The 14,324-nt window shown below is 41.2% G+C and overlaps 1 protein-coding gene across 2 annotated transcripts in view; it reads left to right on the top strand.

The window, feature by feature from the left end:
- LOC118710225 (zinc finger protein 850-like) overlaps positions 1 to 14,324 on the top strand; it is a 133,698-nt gene that overhangs the window by 17,902 nt on the left and 101,472 nt on the right. The window contains exons 2-3 of one of the 2 annotated variants that reach the window (XM_045575943.1): positions 4,090 to 5,367; positions 5,620 to 5,785. The exons of the other annotated variant lie outside the window; for it this stretch is intronic. Of the exons in view, the coding sequence (XP_045431899.1) occupies positions 4,090 to 5,367; positions 5,620 to 5,785 (1,444 nt within the window). The remainder of the gene's footprint in view (positions 1 to 4,089; positions 5,368 to 5,619; positions 5,786 to 14,324) is intronic. 2 annotated transcript variants of the gene reach the window in all.

Below are 14,324 nucleotides of genomic sequence, written 5' to 3'. Positions count from 1 at the left end.
GTCACTTAAAAGTATGTGCCTGGTTTTATTTTTATCTTTTCTGTTCGTTTTATATATGTGTCTGTGTTTATCCAGTAACACACTGTTTGTTTGCTTTCTCTTTGTAATAAATTGAAGTCAGGAAGTGTGATGCCACCAGCTTTGTTCTCGCTCAGAATTGCTTTTGTTAACGGAGGTCTTTTGATTCCATTTCCAATTTTCTATTCATTTCTTTGTATAATACCGTTGGAATTATTGGGATTGCATTTAATCTGTAGTTTGCCTTGTGTATTGTAGCTATCTCCACTATATTTCATTTTCACATCCATGAACACAGGTTGTCTTTCAAGTGATTTGTGTTTTCTACCATTGCTTTCATCACTGTCTTATCGTACTTACTGTACAGATGTTTCACATTTTGGTTGCATTTGTTCCTGAGAACTTTATTGTTTGGGTGTGCTGTTGCAAATTTGATGTTTGTATGTTTATTTTGCATCCTGTCATTTTTCTGTACTTAATTCTTTATTCTTCTGTTATCTTCACCTGCATAGTAAGGATATGTTTTCCATTGATCTTTTAGAGAGAGACAGAGAAACATCAATTGGTTGCCTCCAACATGTGCCTCTATTTAGAGTGGGGATCAGATCTGCAACACAGGTACCTACCCTTGACTGGGACTAGAACCCTAGCCGTCCAGTTCACAAGCCAGCATTCTCATCAGTGCAGCACAGTTGCTAGGGATATTAGTTTATTCTTTAGATCACATGTGTCAAACACAAGGCCCGCGGGCCAAATCCGTCCCGCCAGGCCTTGCAATGTGGCCCGCACCGCGCTGTCATCACTGCACTCCGCTGCGTTTCCCATCACAATGACAGTTTATGACTGTTCAGTAAACCATTTGGCCCGTGATTTAGGCTGGATTTTAGATTTTGGCCCCTTCTCTGATTGAGTTCGACACCCCTACTTTAGATTATTTATTTATTTATTTAAATACTTGTGGGGTTTTTTTTGTGTGTTTTTTTTCCTAGAGGAAGAGGAGAGATAAAAACATCAATGATGAGAGAGAATCATTCATCAGCTGCCTCCTGCGTGACCCTCACTGGTGATTAGGCTCACAACCAGTGCAGGTGTCCTAACAAGGAATCCCATTGTGACCTCCTAGTTCCGTGGTCAGCAGACTCATTAGTCAGCAGTGCCAGATATGAACAGTACAATGATTAAAATTTCTTTTGAGAATTAAATTTTTTAATCTTAAACTATATAGGTAGGTACATTGTTATTAACTTAATAAATAAGGATACTCCTAAGCCTGCCTTTGCTAAAAACTCAAGGGTCCAAAGAGCCATAGGTGGCTCACAAGCCATAGTTTGCCAACCACTGCCCTAGTTCATGAGTCAATGCTAAATCAGTGTGATATACCAGGCTGCATTTATTTATTGATTTTAGAGACAAAAATGGAGACAGAGAAAGAGAGTGAAGCATTGATGTGCTGTTTTACCCATCTATGCATTCATTGTTTGTTCCCTACATGTGCCCTTGTGGGGGATTAAACCCACAACCTTGGTGCATCAGTACCACATGCTCAACAACTGAGCCATTTGGACAGGGTTTTGAATTTGTTTATTAATTTCAGGAACTCATGGTGGGTTTTGATAAATTACTATACGGATGGTCATGTCATCTGGTAACATCAACATCTCTTTTTATTTATTTATTTATTTATTTATTTAAGTATATTTTATTGATTTTTTACGGAGAGGAAGAGAGAGGGATAGAGAGTCAGAAACACTGACTCTCTTGACCGGAATCGAACCTGGGACCTTTCAGTCCATAGGCCGATGCTCTATCCACTGAGCCAAACCGGTTTCGGCAAGCCGATGCTTCATCCACTGAGTCAAACCATCTAGGGCTGACCGTTATTTTAAAATGCATTTTTATTGATACATGAGAGGAAGGGGTAGAGAGATTGAGAAAGATATTATTGAGGAGAGAGTATCATTGATGAGCTGCCTCTTGCATTACCCTGCTGGGGAAAGAATCCACAGCAAACTGGGCATGTGCCCTTGCCTGGAATGGAACCTTGGACTTTTCAGTCCAGAGGTTCCCACTGTATCCACTGAGCAAACCACCTAAGGCTGAACCTTGCTTGCTTTCTTTCTTTATTTACCCTTGTTTTTGATCTTAGGTATCTTCAAATGTCTTTGCTCACCCAGTTTCTTGTCATCCTTTCTATGCAGTTGTCCTTTTTGGTATTCTATATTACTATGTTTTTTTTTTTTTTTCATGGTACTGTTATTTTCATTTCCTGAAGGATTTTTTTTCCCAGGGATAGCCATCTACCTTCTCTGGGATGGGGAAAGATACTCTATCTCTGATTCTGCCATCTTGCTGCTGTCACTCTCATAGGTCTTTTGTGATCTCATTTGTGCTTTGTTGTTCTACCATAGTGCTGCCATCGATCTTTTTAAGATTGGCATCATTTATTCCATGCAGTGGCTCAACTAGGATTTAAGAGGCAGAATCATTTCTGCATCACAGAAGAAACATGACTTTATCAATGACAGGGTAGACCCAGAGTCAGTCTTGCTTTGGTGAAGGACTGTGGGGTGATTTTCATGCCTGGGCTTTGTTTCAGTCATAACTAGGAACCCATTTTTTTCAACAATGTTTTGTTACCATTGCTCACTCCTCACCCAGTTCTACTTCTTGCTTAATGTTGACACTTTGCATACGCATCAGTTTTAACAGTGATCATCCTACTCGGATTAGCAGCCCATGGATAACCTTAACCTCTTTAAACTTTGCACCTCTACCTCTTTCACACATCTCGCTTTACTGCACTCCAATGTTGTTCCATGCCTGCAGAGCCTTATAGTGCCCATATGTTATATTGATGCTGAACATCACCCGCTCTAATATGATTGTTAGTTTATGGCAGTAGTTCTCAACTTTTCTAATACTGCGAACCTTTAATACAGTTCCCCATGTCATGATCCCCAACCATAAAATTATTATTTTTTTTAAATATTTTATTGATTTTTTTACAGAGAGGAAGAGAGAGGGATAGAGAGTTAGAAACTTCGATGAGAGAGAAACATCAATCAGTCGCCTCTTGTACACCCCCCACCGCGGATGTGCCTGCAACCAAGGTACATGCCCTTGACTGGAATCGAACCTGCAACCTTTCAGTCCTCAGGCCGACGCTCTATCCATTGAGCCAAACTGGTTTCGGCCATAAAATTATTTTTGTTACTACTTCATAACTATAATTTTTCTATTGTTAATGAATCGTAATGTAAATATCTGTGTTTTCCGATTGTCTTAGGTGACCCTGCTGGTGGTTCTCAACCTGTGGATCGCAAGATTGAGAACTGCTGCTATAGAGCCTAAAACCATCAGAAAGCACAGATATTTACCTTACGATTCATTAACAGTATCACAATTATAGTTATGAAGTAGCAACGAAAATAATTTTATGGTTGGGGGGTCAGGCCAACATGGGGAACTGTATTAAAGGGCTGTGGCATTAGAAAGGTTGGGAACTGCCATAACCGGTTTGGCTCAGTGGATAGAGCATTGGCCTGCGGAACTGTCTCAGGTTCAATTCCGGTCATGGGCATGTACCTTAGTTGCGGCCACATCCCTGGTGTGAGGTGTGTAGGAGGCAGCTGATCGATATTTCTCTCCCATCAATGTTTCTAACATTCTATCCCTTTCCCTTCCTCTCCGTAAAAAATTAATAAAATATATTTAAAAAATAATAAAGAAAGGTTGAGAACCACTGGTTTATGGGTTTGAACACATTGGAATTATTCTTCACAGATTCACACCATTAAAGGTCCTAAAGGAAGCCATTTGTGGAGTAATAACGAGTAAACCCTGCCTCTCTTTTTTGTCCCAGCCTGTCCTCCTTTGGTGAGATTTTTATCATCCAGTGACCTTTTTTTTGGGCCATGTTATATATATCAGCCATTTCCTGAGAGTCTGACTTCCTTGTCTTATAAATCATTGTATGAAATCATGTCCAGTTATAAAAGATAAACATTTGTGGTGAAAACTTCTGTTTTTATCAGGTCAACATGCACTTTACCTACATTTATTTTTGTTCAGGTTGCTGCTGTGGAGAAGAGAATGTGGAAGCCCCGGTTTCTGAAAGAGTGTCACAGGCAAGGAATCCCAAGATAGCCTTGTCTTCCCAGAAGAGCCACCCCTGTGAGAGTTGTGAGCTGGTCTTGGGAAACACTTTCCTCGTGATGCAGGGGCAGGGAACACAACACGGACAGGTACTGTTGAGATGTGGGGCATGTGCAAAACGGTTTTACTTCCGTGTAAAAGTTCACCAACAACACGAGAGAGAGAAGATTTTCCATACAGGTGTGGACAGGATCTCACTTGCAAACAGGTGTGATTTCAATGTGTTCCAGAATCATTTCACATGTGGGAAAGTTGGGCAGGATGTGCCTACCGGGTCAGGACATCTCCACCTAAAGGCTACTCACACCAGGGACATTCCAAATGCTATTCCGACGTGTGGGATGATGTTTCAAAGGAGAAAAAATGATTACACCAGAAAAGAATATAAGGAAGATAGTTGCACACACATGTTTATTCAGGAGAAGGGTATCCATGTTGGAAGTCAGTGTTTTGTGAACTCTGAATGTGGAAAATATTTTACCAAATTATCTAGCTTTCATTATCCACAGCAAGGTGACACTGGAGAAAAGCCTGCTAAATGTAGTGAGTGTGGGAAAGCCTACACTAGTAGCACTGAACTTTGTCATCATCAAAAAGTGCACAATGGAGAAAGGCCTTATCACTGCAGTGAATGTGGCAAATATTTTACCAGGATGGGTGATCTTCGTCGTCATCAAAGAATTCACACTGGGGAAAAACCTTACCAATGCAGTGAATGTGGGAAATCTTTTACCACTAGCAGTGATTGTCATCGTCATCAGATAATTCACACTGGAGAAAAACCTTATCAATGCAGTGAATGTGGAAAATCTTTTACCCATAGGAGCATCCTTCATCAACATCAGAGAGTTCATACAGGCGAAAAGCCTTATAAATGCAGTGAATGTGGAAAATCTTTTGCAGGGAGCCATGCTCTCCAATATCATCAGAGACTTCACAATGGAGAAAAGCCTTATAAATGCAGTGAGTGTGGAAAATCTTTTACATGTAGCAGTGGCCTCCAATATCATCAGAGAGTTCACACTGGAGAAAAGCCTTATCAATGCAGTGAGTGTGGGAAATCTTTTACCACTAGCAGTGATCTTCATCGTCATCAGAGAATTCACACTGGAGAAACACCATATAAATGCAGTGAATGTGGGAAATCTTTTGAAAGTACCAGTGGTCTCCAATATCATTGGAGAGTTCATACGGGTGAAAAGCCTTATCAATGCTGTGAATGTGGAAAATTTTTTAGTGCTAAAACCATCCTCCAGAGACATCAGAGAGTTCATATGAGAGAAAGGCCTTATAAATGCAGTGAATGTGGGAAGTCTTTTACCCAGAACTATGCCCTTCGTTATCATCAAAGAGTTCATACAGGAGAAAAGCCTTATAATTGCAGTGAATGTGGGAAAACTTTTAAAAGTACAAATGGTTTCCGATATCATTGGAGAGTTCACAGAGGAGAAAAGCCTTATCAATGCAGTGAATGTGGAAAATCCTTTATGTCTAAGAACGTTCTTCATGAACATCAGAGAGTTCATACGGGAGAAAAGCCTTATAAATGCAGTGAATGTGGGAAATCTTTTGCCCAGAGAAGTGCCCTTTGTATTCATCGGAGAGTTCATAGGTGAGAAAAAGCCTTATAAATGCAGTGGATGTGGAAAATCTTTTAAAAGTATCAGTGCTTTTCAATATCATAAGGGAGTTCACACTTGAGAAAGCTATTATGTTTGCAATTAATGTGAGGTATCACTCAGCCAAATTTCTAAATTTTTTCTCTGCATGACAGTCCAAATATGTCTTAGATGTGTAGTTAATGTAGTTTCTTAGTTTGGACTTAAGAATGATATAGGAAAATTTGTGACTCCTCATTTTTCTAAATTATATCTCATACATTTAATCATCTATATTATTTATATTTCCCATAAGTGTTTTTGCTGTTGTGTTTGTGTTATGTTTGAATACTATAATTATGTTGCACTTTCTAACATACAGAGATGTCTTGCCAGGTCCATGTCACTGCATATTTCTGTTGTGGAAGGTATTTCACCTGAACCATATATAAGCTCTGTACAGATGGTATCAATCATCATCCACGTGTGACCTGAGCAGCTAACTCTGTTTTCTAACTTTTTTAAAAAAATAATTTAAAAATATATATATATATTTTATTGATTTTTTACAGAGAGGAAGGGAGAGATATAGAGAGCTAGAAACATCGATGAGAGAGAAACATCGACCAGCTGCCTCTTGCACACCCTCTACTGGGGATGTGCCCGCAACTCAGGTACATGCCCTTAACTGGAATCGAACTTTTCAGTCTGCAGACCGACACTCTACCACTGAGTCAAACCGGTTTCGGCTGTTTTCTAATTTTTTGTAGAAAATTAGGAATACTGGAGCCCGTAGTTCTTTGTTGTTTCCCTTTTATGTGTTGTCACATAGGACTCATTACTGTTGGTGCCAGTAAACATAATGTTGCTGAGAGACTGATATTTGCAGGGACAAGCTTGTCCTTTAAGCCAGTGATAAGTTTATTGAGTGCCTAAGTCTTCATTGGGATAATTGCCAATCTCATGTCTCTTTAATCTTTTTTTTCCCCTTTTTTCAAATTATTTTTTTAAAGACTTCTTTAGCTTGGGTGTTCTAATTACTGTATAGGTTATTTTATAAGGATATCTTGGCTTTCCAAGCATGATGAGGTGAAAAACTTTTATGGGGGTCTCAAACTTATTTTTGCCCTTGGGGATACAGTATAGAGCAGAAATTAGCTCATAGGTTTTTAGATAATTTACATTGCTGCTCATATTTTCCTAGGAAAAACTGGACAGTCTAGTTCTCATGTGAAGATGGATTCTTTGAGACACAGAGATCACTCCCAAGAGGGGGGTAGCTGTGACAACCTCAAGTATGTCTGGGAGCATGAATTTTTTCTTGTTTGCAAGGGATGCCAATACATGTAAAGGGAATCTCTTGCCCAGGTCTTCCAGAGGGCCATGTGTCCTATGGCCTACAATTCCATGGGTGATGGTCACTGGTTTGAAGACCAGAGCTGTGAGGGGAAACCCTTTCACTACAGAATGGTGCTCATCTAAATGTGCATCCATTCCAGCTCCTTCAAAAAAAAAAAGGGGGGGGGGGGAATTCCAGCTCCTTAAAAATATAAAAAAATAAAAAATAAATGTGCATCCAGTATTTATTTTGAATAAAAAACTATGGATCTGTGTGTACACAGGTCTGAGGGATAAGCTTGTCCTATAAGCCAGTGATGTTAATTTTTGGAGCAGTCATTGTCATTGATTATAATCAGGATGTTTTGTGGTCCTATAGCTTCTCAGAAATTACCATCAGAACCATTGGTGTGGTGGCAGCAAAATGAAGATGGAGACAAAGACTGTCTTTAGTTCAGGGATGTGGCTCATGTGGGTTTCAAACCCCCACCCCAAATAATAAAAGTTCTTCATTATTTGTTACATTTTCTCACACTGATATGAGTCTCTCACCCAGAAGGCATAAATATGGGGATTGAATATAGAGTTGCCAAACCTGTTCTTCCAGAATAGCTGAACATACATTTGTTTTATCTTGAACCATTGTTAACCACTGTAATTAGTAAATTACATGTGTTAACTATAGTATTTCATAAATCTTGACATGTGCATGAACCTGAAACTATCATTACAGATTCATAATGCTGTAATGCTGACCATATCTGTCTCTGTGTAATTAGTTCCTGACATCTTTTAATCTGTACCTGTTCTTCACAGCTTTCCCAGTTTCCCTGGATTTACATTCCATTTTAATAGAAAACTTTATTTTTCTTTTCTTTCTTTTCTTTCTTTCTTTCTGTCTTTCTTTCTTTCTTTCTTTTCTTTTCTTTTCTTTTCTTTTCTTTTCTTTTCTTTTCTTTTCTTTTCTTTCCTTTTCTTTTCTTTTTTTTTTTTGAATGCTTAGGAATTTTTCTTTTTTTAGTTTCTTTATTGATTACTAGAAGCCCAGGTCACAAAATTCGTGCATTGGGGGGTGGTGTCCCTCAGCTCAGCCAGTACCCTTACCAATCTGGGACCCTCTCAAGGGATGTCCGACTGCTCATTTAGGCCTGATCGCCCACAACTGCCCTCCCCTGCCAGCCATCTTGTGGCAGCCATCTTGTGTCCACATGGGGTCAGTCATCTTTGACCACATGGGGGCAGCCATGTTATGTGTTGAAGTTACGGTCAATTTGCATATTCTTTTTTTTAAAAAATATATTTTATTGATTTTACACAGAGAGGAATAGAGAGGGATAGAGAGTTAGAAACATCGATGAGAGAGAAACACCGACCAGCTGCCTCCTGCACACCCCCCACTGGGGATGTGCCCGCAACCAACGTACATGCCCTTGACCGGAATCGAACCCGGGACCCTTCAGTTCGCAGGCCGATGCTCTATCCACTGAGCCAAACCGATCCCGGCAATTTGCATATTCTTTTTTTTTTTTTTTTCCTAAATATTGTATATTTTATTGATTTTGTACAGAGGAAGGGAGAGAGATAGAGAGTTAGAAACATCGATGAGAGAGAGTCATCGATCAGCTGCCTCTTGCACACCCCCCACTGGGGACACGCCCGCAACCAAGGTACATGCCCTTGACCGGAATCGAACCCGGGACCTTTCAGTCCCCAAGCCGACTATCCATTGAGCCAAACCGGTTTCGGCGCATATTATTCTTTTAGTAGAGGCCCGGTGCATGAAATTCGTGCATGGGGGTAAAGGGGGTTTGTCCCTCAGCCCAGTCTGCACCCTCTCCAATCTGGGACATCCCTCTCACAATCCCAGACTGCTGGCTCCCAACTGCTTGCCTGCCTGCCTTCCTGATTGCTTCTAACCTCTTCTGCTTTCCAGCCTGATCACCCCATAACCACTCCCCTGCCATCACTGATTGATGTCTGACTGCTCCCCCGGCAGCCCGTTTGCCCCCAACTTCCCTCCTCTGCCAGCCTGGTCACCCCTAATTGCCCTCCCTTGTAGGCTCAGTCCCTCCCAACTGCCCTCCCGTGCTGGCCATCTTGTGGTTGCCATCTTGTGTCCACATGGGGGCAGCCATATTGTGATGGTAAATCTGCATATTACTCTTTTATTAGATAGGATAGATGCCTGGTGCACAGGTGGGGGCCAGCTGGCTTGTCCTGAATGGAGTCCCGGATCAGGGTGAGGGTTCCCTTGGAGCGTGGGGCAGCCTGAGTGAGGGGCCTTGTAAGGGTGTGCAGGCAGGCCATGGGCCCAAGCAACCTAAGCGGAGGCCCTGGTGTCTGGAATTTATTTACCTTCTACAATTGAAACTTTGTAGCCTGGAGCAGAGCCAAGCCTCCTGCTTGCTCCAAGACAACAGCTGTTTCTGTTGGATTTGTTTACCTTTTTTTCTTTTTCTTTTTTTCTTTTTTTTAAAATAATATATCTTATTGATTTTTTTTAACAGAGAGAAAGGGAGAGAGATAGAGAGTTAGAAACATTGATGAGAGAGAAACATCTACCAGCTACCTCTTGCACCCCCTACCGGGGATGTGCCCGCAACCAATTCCATACCTTGGCTGGAATCGAACTTGGGACCTTTCAGTCCGCAGACCGACGCTCTACCAATTCCATACCTTGACTGGAATCGAACTTGGGACCTTTCAGTCCGCAGACCGACGCTCTACCACTGAGCCAAACTGGCTTCGGCTTGTTTACCTTCTATAATTGAAACTTTGTAGCCTGGAGTGGAGGCTTAGGCTTCTGTTGCCAGAGAAACCTAAGCCTCTGTGGCTGCAGCCATCTTGGTTGGAGTTAATTTGCATACAATCTCTGATTGGTTGGTTGGCATGGCTTGTGGAGTGAAGTGATGGTTAATTTGCATATTATTTATTAGGTAGGATGGTATCACATAATTGTACTCATCCCCCCCCCCCCATTCCCATCCCAAACCCCTCCCCACGTATAACTTCACCCCCGTTATCCGTGACCAATGATTAGGCTTATATGCATGCATACAAGTCCTTTGGTTGATCTCTTCCTCCTTTCCCCTACCCTCCCCTACTGAGGTTTGACAGTCTGATCAATTCTCCCCTGTCTCCGGGTCTGTTTTTATTCATCAGTTTATGTTTTTCATTATTTCCCCTAGATGTGTGAGATCATGTGATACAAGAAATATACTTATAAGAACCTAAAATGAGACAAGCCGTAATGGTTATGGTGAGAGGCACATGAATTAGTCTGTAGTGAGTTTCTGGGCCAACAGTTCCTTTGAGTCCCAATTTCAATGCCTAACAGTTCCTTATGTGTACATGTCAGCAATGATATTTCAGTTCTGGGTGATGGACAAATGGTAATGCAAGTCCGACCGTCTCTGGTGTGGTCCTGGACAACCTTCAACAACTTGCTGTCTGCTAGTATGACAAGGCATCATCAGCATCTTCCATCTCTGGACTGTTTCTCTTTTGTCTTCATGGCTGGAGCAGTTCTGTCAATTCTTCTCTGTTGCAGGAATCCACGTGGACTTGGAGTTGTTTTTTGAAAATACACAAATGTATTCTTGACCAAAAGTTAATAAAGGAATATTTTCTATAAATTTGACTTGGGATCCTTTTTCATTTTTTGCCCAGATGATTTTCCTTTGGCCATTTTTGACACCATGTGTGTTTTTCATAGGTGTCTTGTTAGCATTACAAATGAAAGTTAATTTTCTAAAGTAAAAACTTTCTAGATGTAATTTACTTACAGGATATTTTTCCTTACATGATATTCTATTGTCTCAAGCCCCAGTTAATTGATTATCTGTCTAGACTTCTTGGGACAAACGCAGGTGATTAGGAGTCAGCGATAACAACCTATCCCCTGGTGCTTCAGTCTCTTGACAGCTGAACCGTACTGGAACACGTGACACACAAGACAGAATTAGTATGCGATCACACAGGGCTAATTTACCTATTTCTAGTTGGTTCTAGTCTCCAGCAAAGGCCACCCAGTGATGCACACTGAAGGACAAATGAGGAAAACAGAGACAGGCAGGTGGCCGCAGCTGGTTCAGGCTCACAGCAGAGCAATCGGGCTTGTCTCTTGGAGCGACGTGGAGTCCTCCTATCGGGCAGGAAACCTCAACTTAAGATGGTCTCTGGGTTATATAGACCGTGGTAAATAACTTGTGTACTTATCAGTGTGGGCCAGATGATATCCCTTTGCTAGGAGCAGAGTGTTTACACTTTAAGGGTTCAGAGCTTTTACCTCAAGATAATGGGGTGTTCATTAATTTTGGAAGTTACACAGTATTGGGGGTTTCCATACAACAAACATTTCACACAATAATTACTTCATACATTAGAGGGGTTACAATTTTATAACAACTATCCCCCTTTTTTAATTTAAATATTAGGAGGTTTTTGGAAATTTTATAATATAGTCTTGATAGCTTTTAAATTTTAATTTTTTGTGCTAAAATATGACTGCTTTAGGTTCATTACATATTGTGTAATTTTACTAGGAGATGAACTGCCAATAAATTTTTTAAAAAATACATATTTTATTGATTTTTCAGAGAGGGAGAGGGATAGAGATTCAGAAACCGATGAGAGAGAATCATCGATCAGCTGCCTCTTGCACACCCCCTACTGGGGATGTGCCCGCAACCAAGGTACATGCCCCTGACCGGAAACGAACCCTGGATCTTTCAGTCCGCAGGCCAACGCTCTATCCACTGAGCCAAACCGGTCCCGGCCAATAAAAATTTTTGTTAACATTTTAGGAACAGCTTTTTATTTTTTGTACACACAATTTTTCTAGAATATTCACTTATTTCAATTAGCCCATTTAAAGGACTCTGATGACTACTATTTTACTGTCAAACTCAACACTAACAACAATCTTAGTGAATATTAGTGAAAAGGATTCTTTGCCTTCTTTAGTAGGCTCTGAGCATTCCTGGAACTAGACTAGATTTGGATATCAAAAACCCACTTCCCGAGACCATGGATACAAGACAAGTCAAAGAGGTCTTGCAGTGAGAGGGCAGCTGCTATCAGCCATGCCTCTGTCTGTTATCTGGGTCCCTATTTGAGCTGTGCATGGGACGTGAGAGATACTACACATTGATGAGAGAGAATCATGCATGAGCTGTGTCCTGCACTCCCCTTACAGGGGGTGCAGCCCAGAACGCAGGTATGTGCCCTTGGCACAAATCAAGCCCAGAATCATTCAGTCCCCAGGCAGATGCTCTATCCATTAGCAAAACCAGATAGCGCCCCGAGAAAGAACTTTTCAGGGCGTATCAGTCCATTCCTGTGACCATTCTGCCGGTTTTAGTGTCCTGGAGCAGGCGTCTTCAAACTACAGCCCGCGGGCCACATGCGGCCCGCAGAGGAGTCTGATCCGGCCCGCCAGGTTTTTTGGGCAATGAGCGCAGCCGAGGTGTTACAGTAGGAATTAGTAGTTCATATAGTCCGGCCCTCCAGCTCTCTGAGGGACCGTGATCTGGCCCCCACTTTAAAAAGTTTGAAGACGCCTGTATCTGGAGATTAGTTTCATTTAATAGTTACTTCTGCCGAAACCGGTTTGGCTCAATGGATAGAGCATCGGATTGGGGACTGAAGGGACCCGGGTTCGATTCCGGTCAAGGGCATGTACCTTGGTTGCAGGTATATCCCCAGTAGGGGGTGTGCAAGAGGCAGCTGATCGATGACACTCTCTCATCGATGTTTCTAGCTCTCTATCTCTCTCCCTTCCTCTCTGTACAAAATCAATAAAATATATTAAAAAAATTAAAATTAAAATAAAAGTTACTTCTAGCCCTAGCCAGTATTAGATTTTTTTCAACTCCTCTGTTATATTACTTAGTTTTAATGCTTTATGACAATTGGGTGTATACTTCACTGATTTTCTGCTCTGAGTTTTAAAAAGTAGATTCTTAATGATTTCAGAGAGAAAGGGAGAGAGCAATAGAAACATCAATGATGAGATAGAATCATTGTTTATCTGCTTCCTGCATACCCCCCACTGGGGATCAAACCCACAACTCAGGCTTTTCTACCCAAAACAGAAATCAAATGCTGATCTCCTCTTTCATAGTTGGAAGCTCGCCACACCAGTCTGACTTGGTCCTAATTTTTTTTTAAAAATATATTTTATTGATTTTTTACAGAGAGGAAGGGAGAGAGATAGAGAACTAGAAACGTCAATGAGAGAGAAACATCGACCAGCTGCCTCTTGCACACCCCCCACCGGAGATGTCCCTGCAACCAATGTACATGCCCTTGACCGAAATCGAACCCGGGACCTTTCAGTCCGCAGACCGACACTCTACCACTGAGCCAAACCAGTTTCAGCTGGGCCTAAATTTTAAGTAGTATAAGTTTCTTGCAGAATTATGAATTTTAAAGAGTCACTGCACATATGCATGCCCATCATTATTTGTTATTTATAACATTTCATGTGGTTTTAAAGTTTTGGAGCTATATATACATAGGTCATCTTTCAGTATGAATATGTATTTCATTTATTCTAAGTATAATTTATGAATACTTGTGCAATCTTATCTCACTAAGAATGCCTGAAACATCAACTCTGCTGACATCTTAAATATGTCTGTAAGGGACGAATTAATCTTTCACTATGATAAATACATTGGCATCTGCACATTAACAAAAACACCATTACTTTGCCAGAATGCAAATCTGCCACTGTTTCAAAAGAGTATTTATCTTTATTAATGTTCAAGCAACAGAATTCGATTTAAAGTTTATATATACATGTTAGTTCTTTATTTCAAATATATGCCCCACATTCTACCTCTATATTATGATGAGCTGAATTGGTCTCCCAGATAATGTGTTTTCATAAAAAGGACTCTAGTCCCTTTACCAGGAAAATAACTTTTTTTTAGTCATTTTCAAGTTGTCTCTTTCCTGAGGAAGGTCATTTCCCAGTGTCCCTACCTGCAGATGACGCTGTTTCCCTGGAGTGATATGGAGAAACCTTCCATCACCATCCTGTACTCAGACCTCACATTACCCAGAAGGCCTTGTGAGGAATACCGCCAGCTCAGCCATTGAAGGGTCAGAAAAGGCCTTTCTCTTGTGGCACCCGCGGTCAGGGGCAGGACTTAGGCTGCACTCTGGGCAGCTATTGGTCTTCACCCAGAATCTACTCCAGTTCCCGGA

Source organism: Pipistrellus kuhlii, unplaced genomic scaffold, assembly GCF_014108245.1.
Source record: "Pipistrellus kuhlii isolate mPipKuh1 unplaced genomic scaffold, mPipKuh1.p scaffold_m20_p_71, whole genome shotgun sequence".
Classification (NCBI taxonomy): Eukaryota; Metazoa; Chordata; class Mammalia; order Chiroptera; family Vespertilionidae; genus Pipistrellus; species Pipistrellus kuhlii.
Note: the sequence above shows the minus strand (reverse complement) of the source record. Positions and strands in the feature narration are given on the sequence as shown.